This window comes from Pseudochaenichthys georgianus, chromosome 16 (genome assembly GCF_902827115.2).
Source record: "Pseudochaenichthys georgianus chromosome 16, fPseGeo1.2, whole genome shotgun sequence".
Classification (NCBI taxonomy): domain Eukaryota; kingdom Metazoa; phylum Chordata; class Actinopteri; order Perciformes; family Channichthyidae; genus Pseudochaenichthys; species Pseudochaenichthys georgianus.
The window spans coordinates 33665849-33689954 of NC_047518.2; the positions used below are offsets into that span (position 1 = coordinate 33665849).

Below are 24106 nucleotides of genomic sequence, written 5' to 3' on the forward strand. Positions count from 1 at the left end.
TAGAGAATAACGAGTAATGAATATACTTTATAGGGATCCTATTAATATCTAATAATAAAAATAATGAAATTCAATAACATGCTTTAACCACCAGGTGTCTCTTTATATCATCTGTGCACCTTTATGGTGTAAATACAGCCTATCTACCAATTGGATCAAATATAAAAGTGAGCCGAATTAGTGTTGATACGGCAAGGAGACGTATTGTGTGAAAAGAAATGTAAGATGTTGTGTAATGGCTGATATATTTATGATCCACGTCACGTTTTCAGTTCCTCATGTTTGTCTTCTCATCAGGGCTATAAATACAGAACTACGGCAGATATGTAATATTTAATGCAGCCGAACCGTGTATTACAATGCCGTTATGTGATGACTTTGAAAGAGAAAAGCAAGCACACTCGGAATAAGGTATTATTTTATTTTTTAAAAATGTTTTCGGTCTGTTTCCGGTATTTGTTAATGACGATGTGCTGTGAGATGTGAGACTGGAATTGCACAGGGGGAAATAACGTATCTTTAGATGCGGATTTTGTTAAACTAATATGTTTGCGCTGTGGACCAACACTATACATTGACGGGGAAGGGGGTAGCAATAAAGATAACACCATTAAACAGTTACACAACATAACAGAAATAATATCGATAGCAGCGTCCCTAGCAACCACCTTGGTAACAATGAAAACGTTGGACGCAATTTCCTGAAGTAATCTTCGTAATAACTAGCAAACTAAAGATCATGTACATCCACTGCACACATAATCTGAAATAACAACTCATATTTCTCGCATCAAATGACATCAAAACGCATTTTAATGGCCAAACTAACTTTAAAATAGGCATTTTACACCCAGAATAAAACGAAGTTCGGCCATGTTTTCTTTTTCTGCAGGGAGAAATGATAGCTGGGGATTCTGGGTAGTGTAGTGTCTTCTGCCATCCTTTACTCCGAAAAAAGATTTGTTTCTCCGAATCGAAGGGGAAAAATACAAAAGCATTGCACACAATTTAAACCAATCAATGTTGTGTAATTAACAAGGATAATCTGGTGTTTTTTAGTCGATGAGTAGTGCAGATATCACTGTAAAATCAATCGTCAGTAAGGGGAATATTTACTTCCGGGTGTACAATTCTCCGCTATCCAATGAGAATGGACGCTCACATTGCCTTTAAGGGCAGTCGACACAAACGAATGCCGTGCTTCCATGAGCGTCCATAGAAGCACATGGACATCCCGGAAAGCTGAAAATGGACGCTAAGGCCCCCCCCCCTTGCGTTGAAAATGGACGCTAAGGCCCCCCCCCTTGCATTGAAAATGGACGCTAAGGCCCCCCCCCTTGCGTTGGAAAAAGCCGGCAGGGGACTTGACATAACGTCAACATAGGCCGACCTGGGAGTGAGGATGTGTTGCTCTAAAACATGGTATTAAATGATTTTAACAAAAATAAATGATTGAATAATAAGTATTGTTTGAATCCAATGTTTTATTCATTCAGGTAAAATCCTGATTAATTTGCATATTGAAAAACTGTTTCTCATAACAGATATTGTATTCGTCCTAACAGGTAAAAACCCCACAGGTGTTACCAATGTCACTAATTACAAGTCTTTTCCCTTAAAAGTCCCCTCGAGCTCACCAATTGGTTCCACAGAAAGGAAAAGGCGCCATCTGTGATGTTATTAGTTCCACTTGTGCAAATCGTGACATGTTAAAAAACAGGGTCTATACCAAAATCAACCGATTTCAGTGATAATACTCTATAGTTAAAGGTGAAGTTTAATTCTAAAAATAAAACCTAGAACTCCTGGGCATGGTTTACCTGTCCCTGTTGTTCATGCTGCCCCTGTTGTCCACCATTTATGGAGGAACAGTACCGGGGTTTGAAGCTCTAACACAGCCGACCCAAGTGATGAGACCGCCTCTGCCGCAGCCATACCTCCAGCTCCCCGTGTTTGTGGACTCCAGGTTCCCGCTGGTGGAGAAGGAGCAGTTTACTCCATCCAGAGGCACCGGACAGGAGCCTCTACCCGAGCTCTTCCGGGACCTCCTGTTCCCGGCTCGGACTAATATTACCGACGCGCCCGGTGTTAAGGGTGATTCCGTGAGGATTTCGTGCAAGAGCAACAAGATGCTGGTGCAGGTGCAGAGGAGCATTCTGGGCACCGGTGAACCATACTCTCGTCTCAAACTGGGGTCATGCCAAATCAGCAAATCTACAGAGAATTACATTTATTTTAAATATGATCTAGGCATGTGTGGAACCAAACGCACGGTAAGACTTTACAATACTTAGTTTTTAAACCAGTTTTAGCCAAGTAGCCTAAGCTGCGTGGCACTAGGCCTACCCAGGAATCTCGGCCTGTTAGTGGGTCGATAGTTTCGTACAATTTATTTGATGCATTGGTACTTATCAGAGGTTTGAAGTAACTAAACAGATTAAATCAAGTAGGCCTACTGTACTTAAGTTAAGTACAATTCCGAGATACTTGTACTTCAAGTTTTTGCTACTTTGTACTTCTGCTCTCCTACAATTCAGAGGTAAATCGTGTACTTTACTCCACTACATGTATTCAATAAACCAAGTGTATTTGCAGATTTGGATTCATGCAGTATAATATACAGTATACAAATTAATTAAAACTAGCTGCACCTTTTACCAGCTTTGATAACACTTTAATATCAAAACATAATGATATAATTACTTTCACTTTTAGTACTTCAAGTATATGTTGATGCGAATACTTTTCTACTTTTTATTTATAACATGTTCAATGCACGACATTTACTTGTAAAGGAGTATTCCTACACTCTGGTGCATCTACTTTTACTTGAGTACAAGATCTGAGTACTTTTTCCACCTCTGGTACTGTAGGCCTATACAGTATTGGTGCCAAATATGGTATGCATTCATGCTTACCAAAGGATGAATCCTACTGAATTTGGTTATTCTGACTTGTCCTGTAGCGCCACACCGCTGCATTAATACATTAATTAATCGTTTTTCAATCGAATGTGTTAAAAAAAAACTGTTCACGTTTCTCAAATGTGTGTTTGCCTCTTTTCTTTGTCTTTTGTTATTGTTGGTTGAGTGTTATGTTGGTCATGCAAAACCAGACACTTAATGAAGTCAGCGGAGGCCCCTTGAGTAGCCTAAGCCTACTTTGATGACGATTCTTCACTTTTTTGTAATGTTTATCCAGCAATTGGTTGATAAATAAATAAATGTTAGTTGCAGCCCAAATCTTGACAACCATCTAGGATAGTCATGCAATTCATAAATCGTCATAAGGTAAAGTCTTACTTTTTGATCTGTACAATCCAGATATAACTTATTTGAAAATGTAAGCATGCTAACACGCTAAACTAAGACAATGAGCAGGTTTAACGGATACATGCTAATCATTTGCTTGTTAGAATGATCTTAGCCAGTATGGCATGCTGATCTTAGCATTTAGCTCTAAGGTTAGCTGTACCCTGTTAACTATGGTCTCACAGAGCTGCCAGGAAAGCTGTGGACACTTTAGTCTTGTTTAAGGAAGATTGATAATCAAGCTGGTTTGTTTCTTTGCAGATAATTAATAATCAGATGACCTATTCAAACAAACTACAATATAAATCACCACAGCTCCAAGGACCAATCAGAAGAGCTGTTTCCTTCATCCTGCCTGTTTCATGCTTTTATAACAGGTATGTGGATCCATACTAGAAATAATGTTTTTTTGTAACCCATTTAACTTAAAGATCATATAGAAACACTTGTTTATTAATCCTAACCATGTTTTAAATGTTTAGGTACCAATATTCCTACAAAATTGGCTACAGACCCAAGAGTCAACCACGCAATATCTTCAAACCAATGAAGAATAGAGTGAAATTCCTTCTGACGCCGCAAAATGGTAAACCAGCAAACATGTCTTAATGTCAACTGATATATATATGCTTGCAATTTAGTTTGTGAAAAATAAGAGATTTTATTTGGAAAAAAGGATTGATGGCTGTTAGGAAAAGCATCACTCGTCACCGGCTTGGTCTTCAATATCAGGATACATACATGTATGTATTTATTATCCTTGCAAGAATGGAAGTAGTCATCACATACAGGGCTCCATGGTAAAACTATAGTTCCCAGAACATTGTCCTTGACATGCTCAGAGAGGGTGTTACAGTCACACTATGGAGAATACCGGTTCAAATCAGTATACAATGTTTAGTTCAGATTAGCTAAGACCTGCGTAAGCTATAAACATGACGGTCATATGTCTGTCTCCATAGAGGCTGAATCATCATTTTAATCGTTGTCACATAGCTATCATATTCCTAAAACAGTCCTGACGCTCTTCTAGGTAATCATACATCCTGTTACGTACACAGCTACAGTTGGGCCTTTGTTATCATGTGCTACTCTGATATTAGAAGAATACATTCAGTATTTTCCCAACAATGGCCTCTGCCCTTTTTTTAATAGACTCGCACAGAAAAAACAATGGAGCATTTTGATTAATTATTGGGTTTTTCTATCTACAAAACAAATGTTAGTTGGTTAACATGCAAACGCCAACATGTGCTACATCATACAATATGGAAGACTGGGATTAAATGCAGTGGTGTCATGCATCTCAGTCTTTACATTTAATTAAATGTATTACTGCATGAATGAGGATGCATTTTGAATCTGCTGCTGCTGTTGTTGCCTGACTGTTTTCTTCTTCTTTTATTTAGCTCAGTGGGAAAGGCTTTCTCCGTCAGATCAGTACGAGCTTGGGCAACCGATGTATTTTGAGGCAAAAGCCCCGGCCCTGTCAGAAGACCAAAGACTGTACGTCCACTTCTGTTACGCGACTCCAGAGAGGTCCCACAACTCTACAAATCAGTTTCCAGTCGTGGCCAACTATGGGTAAAAAATACACCTCACGCCAACACAAAATAAAGACTTTGAGAATATTGGTCACAAAAAACATCTCTATAGAAAAAATAGGCATAAGTAATAGACAGGCTTTCTCTCCTTCTGAAGGTGTATGGTTGAAAGCAAGGACAGTCGCTCCAGATTCATCCTATACAAAAAAAATGCTGTGAGATTCTCTGTGGATGCCTTCTTGTTCACAGGCATGGCGGGCCAGGTGAGAAAGAACTCTTTAAGTTTAAGCAAGATTGTCTGTTTTTGTTCGAGTACCATGCCACTAAAAGACAATTTGATGTGTAACTTGTTTGATTGTATCTCCTGTAGCAGCTCTACATGCACTGCTCCATGTCTGTAAGCAGCTCTGTCCCCACACCCAGAGCTAAGTCCTGCAACTACGACACAAAAGAAAGAAGGTTAGTTTGTTCTGCCACTAGAAGTCACTTAATTAGAAAACTATAACAAAAGCAGAGTTTGGGGGTGTCATTGCCATTCTTGTAGGCCGTTTCTCCCAATTAGGATTCCTTCATTGTTCATGGGCTTTTTATCATACCGTATAATGCATAGGTCTCTTCCTCTCCAAACAGGCATGGTAATTAAAACGGGTTAAAGTCTTTTTCTGTTGCTCATTGGCTGCTGCTGTTCATGTTTGCTCAGCTTGTTTCTCTTATTACTCCAGATGTTCATCCACTTAAAGCATAGTTTAAAAGACTAAGATCTGAAGTGTCGTTAAACTGGATAAAATGCTAATTTATGACAGCTCCTAGAAAACAGTGGACGCATGCTGAAAGGAGATATGGCACTATTACAACTGTTCAAATGAAATGAAGGGTTACCTTTATTGAAATGACAGATTTCTGGTTCAAAAATGGTTTAAGACCTGTGATTATGTAACTCGGCAAACATATATATAGCCTGTGTCTCTTCATTTCAGATATTTTAATGTTGTAATGTGGCATATGGCAGAAAGAAATAAAAGGTCAAAATATGCTGTAAAAAAACACAAAAGGGATCATCTCGTCGTCGTCGTTGTTGTTTTTCTCCTCAGATGGGTTGAGCTGTATGGACCTGACTCGGTGTGCACCTGCTGCGACTCCAACTGTAGCTCTGCTGCATCCAAAGGTCGGTCATTGCTTCACTCATTTCCAAAATGAAACGCATTCTGCTTACCGTTCATGTATTCAAAATCAATTCTCAATGTCAACAAATCAAGATTAAAAGCAGCAGTGCCATAATCCTACCACAAGGATTGTATCAGTAGTCAAAGATATAGCGTATAACTCTCTGCCATAGAGCACAATTGTTGTTGTTTAAAATATATTAGGAACACTTTAATCTTTTATTACCATGAACTCAAGCACTGCGGTTTTTCAAATACGGTATCATGGAGCAGTAAATAGCCACTAGTGTAAAAATAGGTGTGATTTGCAGCTCTAACTAGTGTCCAACAAATGCAACATTAACTCTGGTATGTGTTAATTATACATATTGAAACCATAGACTGTGTATATAAACTGAAACACACCAGCTTCTGCTTTGAAGACAATCTAGCCCTCCTCTTTTTTGTTTTTAATTATTCTGTATGTCTTCCATTTTGTAAAGCACCTTGTTCCCCTATTGTAGTAATTTACAGAGTTTAAATATAACTTTGCCACTGCAGGAACTTCCTTTTTAAATGAAATATGTAGGTTTTTACTGCTACATGTAACTGGATGCATGCAGATTTATTCTAAACCTATTTTTTATTTTGTAGTGTAACTGCCACCATGTGCATTTATTATATATGTTGGTTATTTCTAATGTGTTTTTCAAACAAACTATACACTTATATCATCAATGCTATATTTTCCAGTGACCAAAGTAATCAGCAGCAGGCCGTGGACAATAGATCCTAAAGGGAAACTCACCACAGCCCTGAAGAGGAAGAAGGTCTCCACAGCAGCAGCAGCAACAACGACAACAACAAAAGTGGCACCTCAGCCAGAGACGAAGAGCGAGGTGACTGAGTGGAGGAAATCTTCGCAGCCTGAACAGAGACTGCATTGTGTAAGGCGGAGGACTCTGGGGAGCACTGGCCGATTGGAGGCAGAGAAGTCACCTGGGTTGAGATTGAAGGTGAGGAGGAGTTGGTGAAGGGCTCTGGGGAGGAGAAGAAGAAGAAAGAGGAGGAGGAGGAGAAGAAGAAGAAGAAGAAGAAGAAGAAGAAGAAGAAAGAGAAGAAGAAGAAGAAGAAGAAGAAGAAGAAGAAGGAGAAGAAGAAGGTCGTAGCAACTCACACAATTTCAGGACATTTTTGGTTTCGTCAAATAAAGTTGAAGTATATACAGTGATACATTCAGTCTGGGTGGCTCATTTCCTTACAAGCTGAAAGCAATAATCCAGAGGTTGATTTAAATGTTTTTGGTGCCAACGTTGTCTTTTATATTTATTACTACTACGTGTTTGAGGCAGACGTTGTTAACACTAACTGTAAAACTGAATTGGATTTATTTGTCACTTGCTACATTCAGCATTTACCAATCGTCTCTTAAAACTAATAGTCAAACATATAAGTTGTATATTAAGCTGCAGCCCTTATTTTTATCCTAGCATAAATCAGCATGTTATAGGGCTTTAAAAACAATACACAATGTGTTAAATTGATTGATAGTTAATTGACAGAATCAAGCAAGTGGTGTCCCACTTCTTTCAGTGTTTGTACTAAGCTGCTGGTTTTAGCTTATTGCCAAACGAGAGAAGAATCAGTCCTATGTCACAAGTGAAAAGGTGAATGTGCAAAAATGTTTTCTATTCCTTTTAACAAAGGTAACAAAGTAATTTTTCCATTACCAAAATGACAAATTCCGGTACAAAATAATAAAACCCAGGAGCCAATTTCCAGATACAAGCATCATTTATTAGCTTTACATCGTGAGTAAATGTTATATTGCTACTTAACCATCATTCTGTACAAATTCTTTTACAAATGTCAGGTCATTGAATGGGATAGCGGCAGCTTCAACCGTTTATAATTGAAAATACAGTTATGCCATTCACACAGTAAATGCTATGACTTTACAAATTAAACAAAGTACTTACAAAATAAACTTGGCTTAATATCATTCGAATAACCGTTAATACAGTGTCATCAGTATATTCATTACAAATCTTGGAACTTAAAAAAAATGTCCCCTTCCTCCGTTAACTAACCCTCATGTCTTGTCCACTTTAAAGAAGGAATGTGACAAAGATGACATCTTAATGTCCTTTTATATAAGCAGACCGTAGCGTCATTTCACCTTCATTTTCAGACAGGGTTCAGCTCAGGTGCATCCTGGATGGAGTTGCTGTCTTTTTGTATCCACTTGTTCGGGTTCCTCTTTCATGTGGTCTCGTCCAGGTGTGAAATGAATCCTCCTCAGTAGTACGAGCTCAGGTGGGAGTGGGTGGCGGGATGTCTGGTCATGGCTGACCCAGGATAGATGGGGCTGTTTGGAGAGTTCCAGTACGGCGATGGAGCGCTGAAAAAGTTGCCTGGAGACACTGGCATTGGTGCAGGATGGCCACCCATGAAGTTCATTTTGGGCTGGTGGCTGTGGTAGGGCTGGGCGTAAGGCATCTCAGTCTGGTACTTAACAATCCCCCCCTCCGCTGAGTGATTCTGGTGCGCCTGCGAGATGCCTTGGAAGTCAAACTTGTATGCGTAGCGCTTGCCGTGCACCTTAGTCATGATGTTCTTGTCATAGTAGTAGCGCAGAGCGCGGCTCAGCTTGTCATAGTTCATGTTGGGCTTGCTCTTGCGCTCTCCCCAACGCTTGGCCACCTCGTCCGGGTCGGTCATCTTGAACTCGCCGTTGGTTCCCTCCCAGGTGATGATGCCGGAGTTGCCGCTGTCGGACAGCAGCTCCAGCAGGAACTGCCACAGCTGGATCTGTCCCGAACCTGGGAGGAGAAATTGAGTTAAATAATGTATACTGACTTCATTGGATTGTCACACAAAGGCAGAACATGTGAACAATACCACTAGTAGATGTGTTGAATGTTTGTTTCGAAGTGATTGTTACTTAATATTGAAACATTTTTGAAGGATGTGATCATCCCTGAGCAAATGAAAATCCATGACCACTAGTTCGCCTTAACGTTAGCAATACAGTTTCCAGGAAAGCAGGAAACCAACAATACTCCACTTAATGCATCCAGTTATTCCAGGACCTCGGACAGCACCTCAGTTATATCTTCTTTTTTTTACAAAGAAATTAGGATTTTTGAGTGGACCGTTTTCTTTCCTAGTACTACGATGACATCATATAGTCGGCTTATATTTGTATTCCACTAAATGTGACCTTTTCACTGCGTGGCTTGGAAAAAGGGACAGACATCGGGGCAGAAACCTACCCACAGGCCTGTGAGCGCTGGGGTCAGGGAGCTTGAACGGACTTTGTTTGCCTGTTCGGTTCTTGGACGAGCTGAGGGCTTGGCCTTCTGTGAGGAAACAGCAGGGCAAACAGTCATGTTGGTGAGAGGGAAGCCAGATTGTGTCTCAGTGTAAGCGTGATGCAATTCTGCTGAAACAACAGGTGTTGCTTGAAGTTTAAAATGTCCAGTTGGGAAATTAAGTGCATGTGTGCCAGCCCTTGCTTGCTTTCTTCTCATGTTGCCAAAGCATACAGTGTAAAGGCCTCATTTGTGTAATTCTCGTTAGTTTGATCTTTTGGTGCTTTAGATTCTTACCTGGGTTGGCTAGTCGACTGCTGATGGGCCCTAATGTCTGATATGGGTCTGGAAAGAAAAAAAGGCATTTTTATTTCAACATCTTTAAAGCCCCTTTGGATGGAGGGAAATATTAAACACATAGCTTACATATACAAAAAGGACATGTACCCCTTTTCAGATTGAAACTCGTACTTTCAGCTTGAACATGTTTACATGCTAAACTTTGATGTTGAACATAATACCTGCTTAATTATGGAAAGCATTGTGTTTGCATAGAAGCATGCTGAGCAGACTCGCAGAGCAGCAACACATGTTATCTCCAATCTTTGGAAACATTGGGAGCTTGACTGGACTAGATTTATGTGATCTCCAATATCTGCTTAAAGATAAATAAATAAAAATGTGGCCTACATACCTTGGACAATTCTTGGAGCGGGCTCTGTAACTCTTGAGCTGTGTTGGTGCTCCATGGAGGGACCTACAAGTAACAATAAAAGTATTGATGTGAAATGCTTCGATACTCAGTTGTGGCCGAGTTGTTATTGTTAAACCTCCGTGTGAAAACACTTATCATGATCATTAGTTTCATATCGTCCCTGTGTTTTGTTGTCTTACCTTTTGGCACTGTGCTCATGTTGTTTGCCGGCCAACTGCCCCTGCAGCTGATCTCATCAAACCCGCTCTCTGCACACACACAAACACAACAGTGATGAGACCAGACTTTGGCTGGCACGTGGCATAACATTGGCTTTGAAGTGGACAGTGGGATGGCTCAGCTATAGTAGGAAGGACGTGGGTAAATGAAGACCAAGACAATAAGAGCTTGGAGGTCTGAAGATGACCCAAAACGTTTCTTTTGTTCGGGCCACCCCTGTCGCCACAAGATTGTGTCCCAGGAGCAGGACCCATACCCCCCATTTCCTGCGCCTGTGCAGCTGTTTCCTGTCTGAAACTGGCTGTTGAGTTTTGGACTCATCAAAGTTTTGTCAACTGAGGCCAGTGTTGTGCCAAATAACTATTTTGACTCGTGAAACTATGTAACCCGGTTCTGAAACTTGACACGTTCTTTTTAAATCCCTTAATCTTTCAAGTGTCTTTCAAATCAACTCTTGCTTTGTGAGTGGTTTGAGAATGTGAGCCTGAAGTGTCACACCCAGAAACACTCAAACGGATCTCAACAGTGTGACTAACGGGGGAATAAAAACATTAAATACAACAATTAAGTTACTTTCAGATTTGAAGAAAATATTTGTTATGTATTAAAATCATGCAGGTAGTATTTTAGTCCTACAGGAGTTGAAAGTGACTTCTCGTAACTGCTTGATGTTTAAATAAGAAATGGTTATTATATAAGGGATAATCCTTTTATAAATCATAAATATATTAACAACAAAACATAATCTGCTTCATAATAACGATCAGATCTGAAGCACTACACAAGCAGAGAAGCCACAACTATTTGAATTGGAGCGTGGATGATCTCACCTGCTTTCACCTGTAGTCTGGGTTGTTGGGGCGGTGTGGTGTTGGTCGGAGTTGTGGAGTAAGAGAACGTAGGGCTACCTGAAGTAAAAAAGTAAATGTTAATTAAATGGATATACACCTGAAATCAATCATGGCATAACAGAATTGATCAGGATTAGTATTTTGAGAGTAAAGATAGCCGTCAAAGGCTTTGAAAGACAGGAGAGCTGTTGATTGGACGTTTGTGTTGCTGTAGTATTGCATTGTGTTATATTATAACATGTTGCTGTTATTTCGTCCACCCCTTGTATATCGTAACGTTACTTTGATACTAGAACATGGTGCCTTCTTTAGCTGCATTTGTGACACTGATTTGCAGAAGCAAAAACGCTTCATAATGATGTAATGCGGCACGTATCAGAAAAGATGATGACATATTGTATGCAAAACACAGGAAGCGTGTGTTGGCAAAGAGGAAGAGGTCACAACACTTCCTGAAGACACAATTCAGTAAACATTATGACAAACGTTACAGTCCAAAACATTGAACTGTACAAAGATAAAAGTGGCAAATCCTAAAAGGCAAATATTTCATTTTTTTCCTAATCAACTAACTAATGAAATGGTTTCTGAGTATGTTAATTGTCAATCAGTGCTTCATGTCTTTAGCTGAATTTATTTCTGATCCTGCTTACATGCGAGTAAAATATGTGACAATAGAACAATGAAAACCCTTGGTACATTGTTGAGTCAGACGAGGAGAACAGAACAATGTTATCAGCTAAAGGGAGAGGGCGAGATCTTACTCTGCCGGAGGTAACTGAGGTGTGAGAGCAGGATGTCTGCGTTGTAGGCCGACGTGAGACGCATCATGTCTTCCTTGGTCATCTTGCAAAGGGCCTTGCCGTCCAGCGCTTGGAAGAGCATGACGTCCACTTCCTCCAGGACGTACTCCTTGATGGCCCAGTCCAGCCACTGCCTCACGTGGTCCTGTGTCCAAACCTCTGGATCTGGCATCAGAAGCACACGATGATCAGAAAAGACTCCAGATAATGAGGTATAATAACGCCTCACAATGTCAAGGCAAGGTAAGTTTACTTATATAGCACCTTTCAACACAAGGCAATTCAAAGTGCTTTACAAAAATGAAAGACATTAAGAAAATGGCATTAAAAATCAGTCATTAAAAAGAAAAGATAATAAAATAAACATTAAAAGAAAGAAAACATGGATAAAAGTGACAGTGCAGTTTAAGATATGAATAGTTCAATTAAAAGCAGCGACAAAAAGAAAAGTCTTCAGCCTGGATTTAAAAGTAGTAAGAGTTGCAGCGGACCTGCAGGTTTCTGGGAGTGTGTTCCAGATACTTGGAGCATAATAACTGAACGCTGCTTCTCCATGTTTAGTTCTGACTCTGGGGACAGAAAGCTGACCAGTCCCTGAAGACCTGAGAGATCTGGATGGTTCATCATTTAGCAGGAGGTCAGAAATGTATTTTGGGCCTAAACCATTCAGTGCTTTATAAACCAGCAGCAGTATTTTGAAATCTATTCTTTGACACACAGGAAGCCAGTGTAAACACTTCGTTCTGAATCAGCTGCAGCTTTCTCATAGATGTTTTAGTGATAGAAGACTGATTAGAAGACTTTTGTTATTTTAAAGGGATTCATATTATTTTAGCTGGCTTAACATTTCAGCATACTATCTGCGATTCTAAATGTAAGTAGATGGCTCTGGTAGTAGATGAAGGAAGAGGAGCCGTACAGAAAGTTTGCTTGGAAGTTGGAAATGTTTTTTTTTTTTTTATCATATATATATATTTTAAAAATGTTGATGCTCCAATGTGCTTTTTCAGTTTCAAGTGTGACTAAGCACTTCCATTTTAAACATGAATAATATTTGAACTCATGAATGTTTTTGTACAACAAGAGAGAGGAAGTCAATGTAATCATGAGACCAATTTTTTTCCTTTTTTTTTTTTTAAATACAACTTTTTTTTAAAACGTCTTTGTTATTGAAAGGTTTGTGGACAAACCATATCAGGCACGTTCTTATTATAAGAACTCAAGTACTCAATCTGTTTTGTTTTTGTTTTTTGTGATCCATTCATATTTTTTTGTTTCAGAAAATGTCTTTCAGCTTTTGTTTTATTACATACTTTTAAAATATCTTCAAGGGCCTAATGTTTAAATGTGTTTTAATGCAATGCCAAAAACAGATTGACAAATACAATTTGAAGTTACATTTACTGTTAATAAATAGTGTTTTTCTTATTTTGAATGTCTTGCCAGGCTCTCCATAGGCCACCGCTTCCGCCAACTATATCCCAGAAGATAACAGGAAGTAAACAAATACAAACGGTTAATGCTGCAGGAAAGATGCAAACATATTGTTATTTGTGGTGGTTTTGACAACCCTGACCGTGTTTATGTGAACAAGGTCTGGGCAATTTAAGATTTGTCGCTTTTCATGTCCATATTTTAATAAGAGTTGAACTCAATGTCTTGTTACAGCATTGTGATATTATTTATCAGATTCAGGACGGTAAGCTAATTTCCAGTAGCACACAATGACTGTAATATTAGGCAGCAGCCACCACACCCTCATGTCCTGATTGTCCTTGGTGAACACATGCCACTGTGATGCAACATCCGTGAATTATGAAGCAAAATATCCCGGTGCTGTTGACTCATTGAAGATTCTCTTCGGTTTTCAAAGAGCTGAGTTTTAAATTGTTCACTGAATGCCTCTGGAGCACGTCTGGGATCCCTCCAGAGAGTCTGACTCACTGAAACGTACTGCTTTGATATGCTATCAAATGAGTCTCTAAGGACGATGGGATCCTAAAATATGCCGCCAGGTTAATTTTTAGATGGCTCGACCACTGATTCACAGAGAGGATGGAATGGACTAAGCGCAAGTTGTCTAAATCCTAACTGTGACGACTCGGTTAGCAGTGACACACCACTGCCTTTACTCCAAGTTGTGTGTCAGTGATTTTATTCTCCAAAGAAAAAGGGAAGTCCACTGCTCACAGTTCAGCTGGAGAAAACTTTCTTCAGACCATCTATTTAAAAATAAGGTATTTTAACTTCGACCGGTGTTATTTTATGTTTTGGGACAAATGTTACCTTTAGAGACACATTCTTATTCAACTGAAGGATATTCTGTCTCCTGTGTTTTGATGGATAAGGCTGATATTCTACACGTTCCCCTATTGTCAACAGATCACATGAAGATGCATTACTGTCTCTAAGCTGGCTGACTTCCTGTGACACTCAGCCAGCCCAAGCTCATTCATTCCTAATAAAGATGAGAATCTTTAGTTTCATGTTTTTAAACACTGTAGTTTTAACAGTAACTCAAACAGGAATACAAGTAAATGTTTTGGACTATATTCAGCTGCGGATTAAAAGACATCAAGTATTTACAGCAATAGTACTGCTTGTACTAGGATTGGTGGGTTTTTAATGTATTTGGACAACAAAAGCTCTATGTATCAGACCTTGGATACAGGTAATACCGTTTGGTTTAAGAATTTCTCTGGTTTTAATGTTTAATGTTTTTTTTCATGGGACGAAAACACGTGAGTATTGCTCGTTGGACTTTTCAGACTTTGAAGAGGATTTCCAAAAGCCAAAAATGGACTCAAAGTTCATCCCCTTCTTAAAACCAATTATATGTTTTCCAATGTAGGCTATTGTTTATCTGTGCCACTGGAGAGTAGTGTAGTAGTTTGGCGGAAAAGGCTTTGTTCAGCTTTGATTGAGTCATTGATGTTGCACAAGCTCCGTGTGTGACAGCTCTAGTGGTCCTGTGAGGATGGAGGCTGATGGAGGTAAAGTGACTCACCTGCTGGCACGATGACCCTCTTCTCCTCTGTGGCGCTGCTGGGGGGGGTTGCCGTCTGTGGGCTCACGCGGGGCTCCGGATACGAGGCCTGGTACGGCATCGGGGCCCCGTCGTTGCTCATGTGTCTGGAGCGCTTGTTGACGACGCTGCAGTCCACAGGGGACTCACGGCTTAAACGGAAGGAAGAGAAAAGTTCATTCAAACCTTTCACTGTTATTTAGAGTCACAACACTCCCATGTATCCTCTCATATAACTTATTGAATAGTTTCCTATGATGAGACGTGTTATTACTAATCTGAAAATAGATTTCACACTTTTTGTTGATACAAGGTTGATACACTCTTGCTCTGTTTGCCAGTATCTGTAGCTGACAGAAGAAAGATTAAGTCTTAAAACTGTTTGAAATCAACACGTAAGTAATAAGTTGTTTTAAATATTTACACCAAGTAACTTCTGTTGATCCAACCTGTAGGAACACTGAGATTGTATTTGTTTACATAGCAGCAGTGGAAAGAAGTACTGTTTTACTTTGGTAAGAATACAAAAGTATCATGCAGGAAGACGGCCCCCGTGACTGATCTCATATGCAGGTATGACATCATTTGAATACATAGTCTCATAGCATTTTAATGTTGTAAGTGCTCAAGGTGGAGTCATTTCTATCTACATTAACACTGATTATAATGTAGGCATCACAGACTCAAGTTCAGTTTTTTCCCCAGGGCCATATGTGCACTAAACGCTGCTAATAATCGTGCAATTTAATTTATTATTTAATTATGTACATATTACCTATCATGTCTATTTTAAGTCCCATTTATTGTTTTTATAGTGTCTTGTTGTTTTTATATTGTCTTGTTGTTTTTATATTGTCTTGTTGTTGCGTGTTGGCACATTGAGTTTATTGTAATTTCGTTGTACCTGTACAATGACAAAATTAAAGATCTATCTATCTATCTATTGTCAGCCAAAACGTTAAAAGTTAAATAACTAATAAGAAAAGAAACAACTTTATTAATTCTTTGAACCTTTTTTTTTGTTGGGAAAGTTGATTATTTTAACTTCGAACAACTCAATCATCTGAAAAATGATATGGGACCACAATGAGACCCATTGTTTGTGAGGGGGCACACGAAAAAGGGTTAGGAACCGCTTGTCAAATTTTTAGCAATCTATGGTATTTTATGCTTTTTTTAAATGTAAATGCTTACTCCGGAGAGATGCTGGAAACATCTAAACGTCACAAACAAGTTTTAATAGCATAACATTGAGATCTTAAAAGTACCAGTAGCTCAAAATGCATGCTTTTACTAGATTACTTTCCACCAACCGTTTCCGTAATGATTCTTTTAAAACACCCACATTTGATATTCAAACATAAGCACCATAAGTATGATGGATGCTTAAGGAAAACAAGACTCATTGTTACATTTGGTATAGAGAACAATAAACAAACAGTTTTAGGGAGTGGAAAAACCCAGATGCTGAAACGCACCGTGACAAACCTACAGTCACATATTTCGGGAACCTGGGCCCCCTGTGGCCTCGGCCCCTCTGACTCACCTGGTGCCATTGACGTGTTCGCCTCTTTTCCCAGGGTTCTGAGCTGATGACCCCCCCCACTCGGGCTCGGTGTGCTCGGGACTCTTCGAGGCCTGGCTGAACGCGCCGGGCGATGTCATCTCGGCCTTCATGTGCACTGCGGTGTAGGGCGGCTCGAATATGGGCTGATCCTCACTCACCACTGATAGCGCTTCCTGTCAAACAGAGCAACACCGGTCACCGTCTGCCATTAATGTGCCGGGTCACAACCTGTGGAAAGTGAGATTTTCCATATACAGACTAAGCTAATGCTTCAGTGAACAGAAGTGAAGCTTCATCAGCCACTAGAGATATACAATGTATAGTGACAGCACAACCAATCAATAGAGAAGTTTTATAATAAAGTTGTTATTTACACTGGGCATAACCACTTTAACTTAAGGCTCACTAATGGAGAGGGAAAGAAATATCCTAAATGTATATTGAAGGACAAACTGTTATCTCTTTTTGTTAGACGATTTGGTTCTGAGTCATTATAGTTAGGAGAGGATAGAATAATTATATAAGGATAGAATAATTCATTTCTCCGTCTTGCTATATTTATTTTCATTCATGAAACATTGTAATTAAGTTGAACTACATAAAGATGACTTGTTGCCAGTTCTTGAGGATTTTAATGTGTTGTTCTTTTTGTATTTTGTCACCTATAATTGTCATTTTCCACACTGACTTGTTGTCAGCAGAGCTCTTAAATTGAATTGCTCTGAAGAACTTGAATAGTAGATTTTCAGAGTTTGGACCACTTCATGTTTACTCTTAAAGTGTGTAGAGATTCAAACTGGCAGATCTCTGCTTTCTTATCACACACCCAAAATACCTCTGCAACACAAACCCTGGCTTCGCTAAAGATTCAGTGGTGTGTTTAACAACATTGGAGATACTTCGGAGGTTATCACATCATATCGGAGTGAAATCAGAAGTAAACTGTTCAAGGGAGACTGTCTAATATTTAACTTCAGTAACCACAGTTTTATTTTGTCGTTAGGATTGGGGTTACAGGGGAGGGAGGGGTGTTGGCCCAAGGTGGAGTTTAATCGAGATTTAAGTCGGTCTTCCTGTGTTTAGCACCTTCAGCGAGGCCTCAAAACCACCCCTGAGATGCCACTTTCATCCCACGCACAGGGGGGGGGGGCAAACACCGGACCTGTTGTTCTGTCTGCTGCTCACATTAAGTGTGTGCATGTGTGATGCAGTCTAAGTGGGTGCAAGTGCGTGTTTGTTTAGAGGAGTTGAGCATTGTCTTTGGACCTCGTACGTCAGTGCCGTGCTTTTTCAGTGGCCTACAGGAAACCTGGCCGCCATGTGCAGAGGAACCTTTTGGCACAGGCCAAGGGAGAGGAAATGGTAGAGGAGGGGGCACAGTGTAAAAATGTGGGTCATTTTAAAGCTGGAAAACAACCCCAAAGGCCTGTGGTCACGGGAGGAGAGGGGGTCGGGTTCATTGGACAGCAAGAAGACTGTAGCCCTGATTGAAGTGCCGCCTTTGCATTGTGTTTTTTCTTTTTGTTTGTTTTTTGCCTGTGTGTGTTTTTTTTTTGTAGCTCAATTGCTGCCTGAGCATTGTAAACCACATCTTAATGCATGGCACACAGTTTGGCATTTCCTCGAAGCTGCAGACGAACTGATAGAGAAGTCAGCAGTGTGAGATTCAGCACCCCACTGCTGAATTGAGTATTTGATGCTGTGTAAATGATACAACCTTTTTTATAGCAAGCACAAGTTGAAGATAGTTTAAAAATACATTGTTACATTGAACAAACATGAACTCCTATTAGTTCCTCAAGATTTAAGAGACAAATATTCTAAAAACATATTAAATGTTATGTTGTAAATGAAAGGATTTAACATTGTACAGATGGCCTTTTTTATCTATAAATGTTTTCTTACTTGTTAAAGCCTTCACAGAACGTCGCCAAAACATGCAAATATTGGGTGTGATTTTTTTTACACGCACTGTCCCCCAACAGACGCTGACTTAAGTCACATCACTTGAGGCAATTTATCAGACTTTGAGCAACAAAATATGCTTACAACAATCTTTAACATATCCATTATTCCCCCACAGGACACAACATACTGTATATATTAAATGGGCTGAATTCAGCTTTAAATGTTAGGCTTAGGGCTAAAAATGAAGTTGATGTCAACATTTTAGAGGCAAATTATTTTCCACACTAACTAAATGCTAGAATGAATATATGTTAAATGCATTTAGTCATGTGACAGAAGTGTTTCACAGGACTTCATATTGTCCTGCTCAGCTTTCTTTTGACCGCACGCCCTGTTTTCTTCTCCTTCAGCTGATTGCTTTGTTTTACTTCTGGCATGTTGTTCTGTTTTCCCCGGCCTTCCTCTCACACTGGGTGGCTTCAGGGCCCCATTTCTCTGTGCAGAAGTGAAACAGTCGGCTGATAACCAGTGTTGGGTGTAACGCGTTACAAAAGTAACGGAGTTACAGTAATATATTACTTTTTGGAAGTAACTTGCCCAACACTGCTGATAAAACAGACAACTGACAGCAGATTCTCATGCAAAGCCATGATGGTTAATACTTGTAATAGTGATGGTTAAATGTATTATGTTTGACTTGTTTTTGGTACTCAACGCTCAAACTGTTGATATTATCGGAGGCAGCTCAACTTGTCAGTTCTGTACATTTAGTGACATGCTCATGCTTACACACACACACACACACACACACACACACACACACACACACACACACACACACACACACACACACACACGCACACGCACACGCACACGCACACGCACACACACACACACACACACACACACACACACACACACACACACACACACACACACACACACACACACACACACACACACACACACACACACACACACACACACACACACACACACACACACACACACACACACACACACACACACACTCCCGCTCTTTCTTTATCTTCCCCTTGCGCTCGCTCCCTCTCTCTCTGCACACTGATACAAATATACCAAAATGTGGCCTGACCGCTAATGCCACAACTGACTTCCTGTTCAATGTGTTTCAGCTTGTTGCTCAGTGACACAAAACAACTTTTAAAAAACATGACCCTAATGACGCTTTGCTTGTGCCTCGATGTCCTGAAATGTTTTGTTCGGTGTGATAGTAAACACTTGAACAGCTTTTGATTCGTTCTAAACATGAAATACTGCATGTAAACGTTTGACTTTAAGTCAGCAGCTCTGCGGGTTGCATCATGCAGTCTTGCCCAAACCAAGAGAGTGTGATGTTTACGAAATGGACGTTCATTCTTCTTAGATCTCTGTTAAATAACTTTTTTGTTTAACTGCAGAAAAAGGCAAATCCTTATAATATAGTATAATTCTGGCCTGACTTGTATTACTTGATTAACCCTAACATCTCCAGCTCAAACTATAGGATTCTACCTATTTAAAGTATTTTTTCAGTGATATATCAAAAGGGATATTACAAGACACCAGGAATGAAATTATAAATAACTGACAGTCATGTAATGAATCAGACATGGAGGGGGGTTGTAGTGTTTTAAAGCTCAAAAGCTCCTCATTTGAATGCCATGGATTTCGATTTAATTAGATAACATTTGCTCAAAAACATTTTGAGATATGATTTTGTATTTGTAGGTAGAGCAGCAGCTTGAGTGACCTATTTTGGCCTATGGCTGCAGCCATCTGGTAAATGGGCTGCGACTATTTTCAGAATTGACTGACCTGCTAATTAATTACATAACATTTTTTATGTTGTCTTACCAAGAGTAAAAACAAGAAAGTGATTGAGTTTTCTACAATGTAAATATAACTTTTTTAACTCATTTGATTAACTTGAACCTTACATTTCTTGCTTTATGAATTTATAAATTGGCAACATACAAAACAGTTGCCAATAGATATGCTGTCAATCAGCTGATCAGATAAAATAATAGTTTTTAGCTCTAAATCCAGGTGCTCTCAACTGGTGAAAGGGTACATCTGAGGAAACACCAACTAGCAACGTAGGAAAGCAGATAACAAAACCTTACTGCTGCACAGAATGTTTTTACATTTTTCTTTCAAATCTTTCCCTTTTTTTCTTGTTACTTCATTTAAAATGTCCTATAGAGCTGTACAACATATTGAAATAAACCAATTGGGAGAGTTATTTGTTGTTTGGTCACAAGAACACACTTGCTTTGTTTAAAGGTGCTTCAAGTCAAGAAGGTTGGGAACCACTGCAACCAAGGATTTAGAGAACATCTATTACATCAACTTGATTTGTATTTAGTCAGGTTTGGAAATACCAATTACTTTGATAGTTTAAGTGTTTAAAAGGTTGATTTGGTGCCATATGGTTGTGGCATTATCATCCCTCCTACATTTGAAGTGCACTGCAGCCTAATGCTGATTTCATCCATGCTATTTTGGTCCATCCTGTACAATTTCTTTTTGGATTAATGGATATTTAAATATTTGGTGAAACAAGCACAGATATATGTTTTACTTTGGATTAACTGATCAGTAGAATCATTTACAGGCTTTATAATAATAACGTAATGATTCTTTGGTCAGTTCTTTCTTCCAGCCTTATTTTGTGTGTGCTTCTAGACATTAAAAACGTTTTTAAATGTCATTGAGCTCCTGTTAGCAAAATGGCTTCCAGATAGGATATTTTAATACATAGATGTCAACTCCTCTCAATGCTATGGGAGGATATAAAATGAAACGAAACTCTTCTAAAACAAGGTGTAGCCTTCAGTAACAGGCCAGAGATCAAGTTGTGCAAAGGCACAGTCCTCCGTGCTCGCCATGTCTGAGGCAAGTGGCAAAAAGCAGAAGTAAAAGCTAAGCTGATTTTGCAAAGGCCTGAGCAGCTGCACTTTGTGCTACAAAAACACGCTGCGGTTTCCACAGGTCGGGCCTGGCTGGTCTCAGACCTGCAGGCCGCAGACAGCCTCCTGCACCTCCCAGACCCTCTGAGGGGACAATGTGGAGTTTGGACAATGCAACGCCTTAGTTTGACCACTTCGTTTCTTCCAGGAGAGGCTTTGTTGCCTTTTCACCATTTTTTTTTTCTAGTTCACTGAGCGGAAATGTGTGCGGAAAGTCTGAGGTTTCTGACAGGAAGCCTGCTGAGTTCAGATAACGACACCTGACAAGTGCTCCCGTTTGCAGCAATAAATTATACTTAAAATAACCTCATACAAACAATCTGCTGCGACACAGTACAGGAGACTCATTATCTGAATGATTATGTTTTTAACTGATAATTCTGAATATGGTCCAGCATTTAAACAAACTAAAACATTAAATAGATACACTTTTAAAGGACTACATTAATTATGTATGCTTTGGTAACAGGATGTCCTCCTTTTCTTGCAAAGGACCTTAAGTTGCTATTTTTCTATGAAGGAAAATAATGTACAAATAATTAACTTAACTAAGATGCTTTCATAGACATATTTTTTGGAAACTAAACAAGAGAGACACAAGTATGCTACAATAATAGTTCCTCAAACCACTGAGAACTTGTATAATGAAATGCATTTCCTCTTGTTACAATTGGCTGAATAAGACATTTAGTTTTGGTTGACGTATCAAATCTTTCGTTATGGTAATGTCATGTAAAACCAATTATTTCACATTTGAAACATCGCATGGGATTTAGTAAACGGATTTAGTTAACATCTTTAAGATTCTCCCGAAGATTACAATTAGATTTTAATGCAGCAATAAATATAAAAGCCTTCTGTAAAATAGTGTATATTACACCCACATTCGATGAAGAAACATAAATAAGGCCATGTATTTAGGCAATTTGTGTCCGACACCATCAGATAAACATTTTAGCGTTTTCTTTCATTGCGCAATGAAGAGTTTTCAGCGTTAACTTTATTAAAAACTGCCTTTCGATTTGAGGTGCTTACACGAAGGCCTTTTTGCATTTAAGAGAGGATACAAAAATGAAACAATTACTGAGTTTTGTTTGTCCGGATAACTCAAACAGAAAATGTGAAATACCAGTCATCTGATGGAAATGAGTCCTCCTGCTCGGCTGAAAGTGGACTAAATTGATCCATGGCGCCTTCAGCGACACCTGCCTTGTGCGCACAAATTAAATCCAGCATCCTTTAATTCACGAATTATTCGTTAAAGTTCATAAACCTGCTAAATATTAAGTTATCTCTGCGTTATTTGTGTGTATGTATTGAGGTTCCGTGGATAGTGAGCTCCCATGTAAAACATCAATCAGAAGAAAAAAAACCTGAAACGATTTTGGAAATCCTCTTTTACGCGTGTAACCGGCCACCAATTAGTGTTTTTATCTGAGTGTAGAGATGTAGTGGTTAGTTGTGTTATTATAGAGCCGACATACAACCACGAACGGGAAGGAAGAGGAAATTTTGTACAAGAAGGAAAGAGTGGGGAGCTCGCATCACCGCTTTGACTCTCTCACTCAGCGGGCTGGTGGGTGGCTGTCATTTTCACCACAGCAGCAGCGTAAAAAACTATTAAACACGTACCTTTATCGTACAGTCCATTGCAGCAGCTTTGCAGTCTTTGTCATTTAGTCGTTTTTAATAAATGGTGCAGATAATTAAGCCTTCTAACCTCACTTCAATGCATGCAGGGGTGCATTGGCTCTATGGCGCAAACCATTGAAGTTACAATTTTTTGCTCGCAGACCAAAACCGGATGACAAGTTCTCTCTCTCTCTCTCTCTCTCTCTCTCTCTCTCTCTCTCTCTCTCTCTCTCTCTCTCTCTGTCTCTGTAAATTGGGAAGTGAAGTCACTGCTCTGAAACACTACTTCTCATGAAACACCAGTCACTTACTGCTCAGAAGGGCAAAACACAAGCTAGTTCGTGTGTGTTGCAGTAGATTCATGTGTGGACATTGGAAACCATGACATACTTAACATCATAAAACAACACTTGATTAGTGTTTTGAAATAGTTAAACAGAAGTGAAAGTAAAAGGTGCTGAATACTGAAAGCCTGTAAAGTGTCAGAACAAAATAGTGTTGGTGGATACAAAAAAAAGAAGATCTCTACAAGATGTGCACTTTTGGAGACATCATGCCATATACATGCTTACATGGCACAATAAACACCAGCGTATGATAATGTACCATAATCAATTCACAACAGTTTATAAGATTGATACTGCAGTGCAGACTGTCACTAAATATCCATGGGATGTGTCTAACTCTAACTGCTGGAGCCCTATATTAACTTCAGATTTTGAATATGTGCACAAACAGAGGTTAACATTGATGTGTATTTCTTAAAGGCCAGCATGGACAGGAGGACTACATTCAGGAAGTAAATCCTGTTTCAATGCTCATGGTCACCTAACTGTTGTTTTGAGACAGACCTGATAACATTTGAGCTTAGCCTTAAACTTAATGAATGTTCTTGAAAATAACCAAATGTTAGGCAACTCCCTTCTTCAAAGATTACACATTATTTATATGTTATCCAAAGCGTCTTCCAACAAATACAATCAACCAAGAGGATATGCATTCAGAATACTGCAGGTATACTTAAGCATCAAATAAGCAAACTATTTAAGTTGTTAAAAACAGAAAGATCAGAACAGAAATAGAGC

At 39.3% G+C, this 24106-nt stretch overlaps 2 protein-coding genes across 4 annotated transcripts; one reads left to right on the top strand and one right to left on the bottom strand.

Moving 5' to 3' along the window:
* The first annotated feature begins 1661 nt into the window (after positions 1-1661).
* Positions 1662-7685, top strand: zp3d.2 (zona pellucida glycoprotein 3d tandem duplicate 2). Of its 2 annotated transcripts, none has more exons than XM_034102137.2 (8): positions 1662-2273; positions 3573-3688; positions 3794-3897; positions 4721-4895; positions 5013-5118; positions 5226-5314; positions 5947-6020; positions 6751-7685. In XM_034102137.2, the coding sequence occupies exons 1-8, from the start codon at positions 1812-1814 to the stop codon at positions 7029-7031; spliced, it is 1407 nt and encodes a 468-aa protein (XP_033958028.1). In that variant the 5' UTR covers positions 1662-1811; the 3' UTR covers positions 7032-7685. The 2 variants fall into 2 exon arrangements, with proteins under 2 accessions (XP_033958028.1, XP_033958029.1); XM_034102138.2 differs by having other exon boundaries at positions 5229-5314.
* Positions 7686-7772: 87 nt separating this feature from the next.
* Positions 7773-23179, bottom strand: fli1rs (Fli-1 proto-oncogene, ETS transcription factor-related sequence). 2 transcript variants are annotated; one of them, XM_034102134.2, is made up of 10 exons: positions 23022-23178; positions 16471-16664; positions 14907-15076; positions 11861-12064; positions 11076-11153; positions 10206-10274; positions 10006-10068; positions 9609-9656; positions 9273-9359; positions 7773-8819 (listed from the first exon to the last, which is right to left on the bottom strand). In XM_034102134.2, the coding sequence occupies exons 1-10, from the start codon at positions 23037-23039 to the stop codon at positions 8296-8298; spliced, it is 1455 nt and encodes a 484-aa protein (XP_033958025.1). In that variant the 5' UTR covers positions 23040-23178; the 3' UTR covers positions 7773-8295. The 2 variants fall into 2 exon arrangements, with proteins under 2 accessions (XP_033958025.1, XP_033958026.1); XM_034102135.2 differs by lacking the exon at positions 9273-9359 and having other exon boundaries at positions 23022-23179.
* Between the last annotated feature and the right edge of the window lie 927 nt (positions 23180-24106).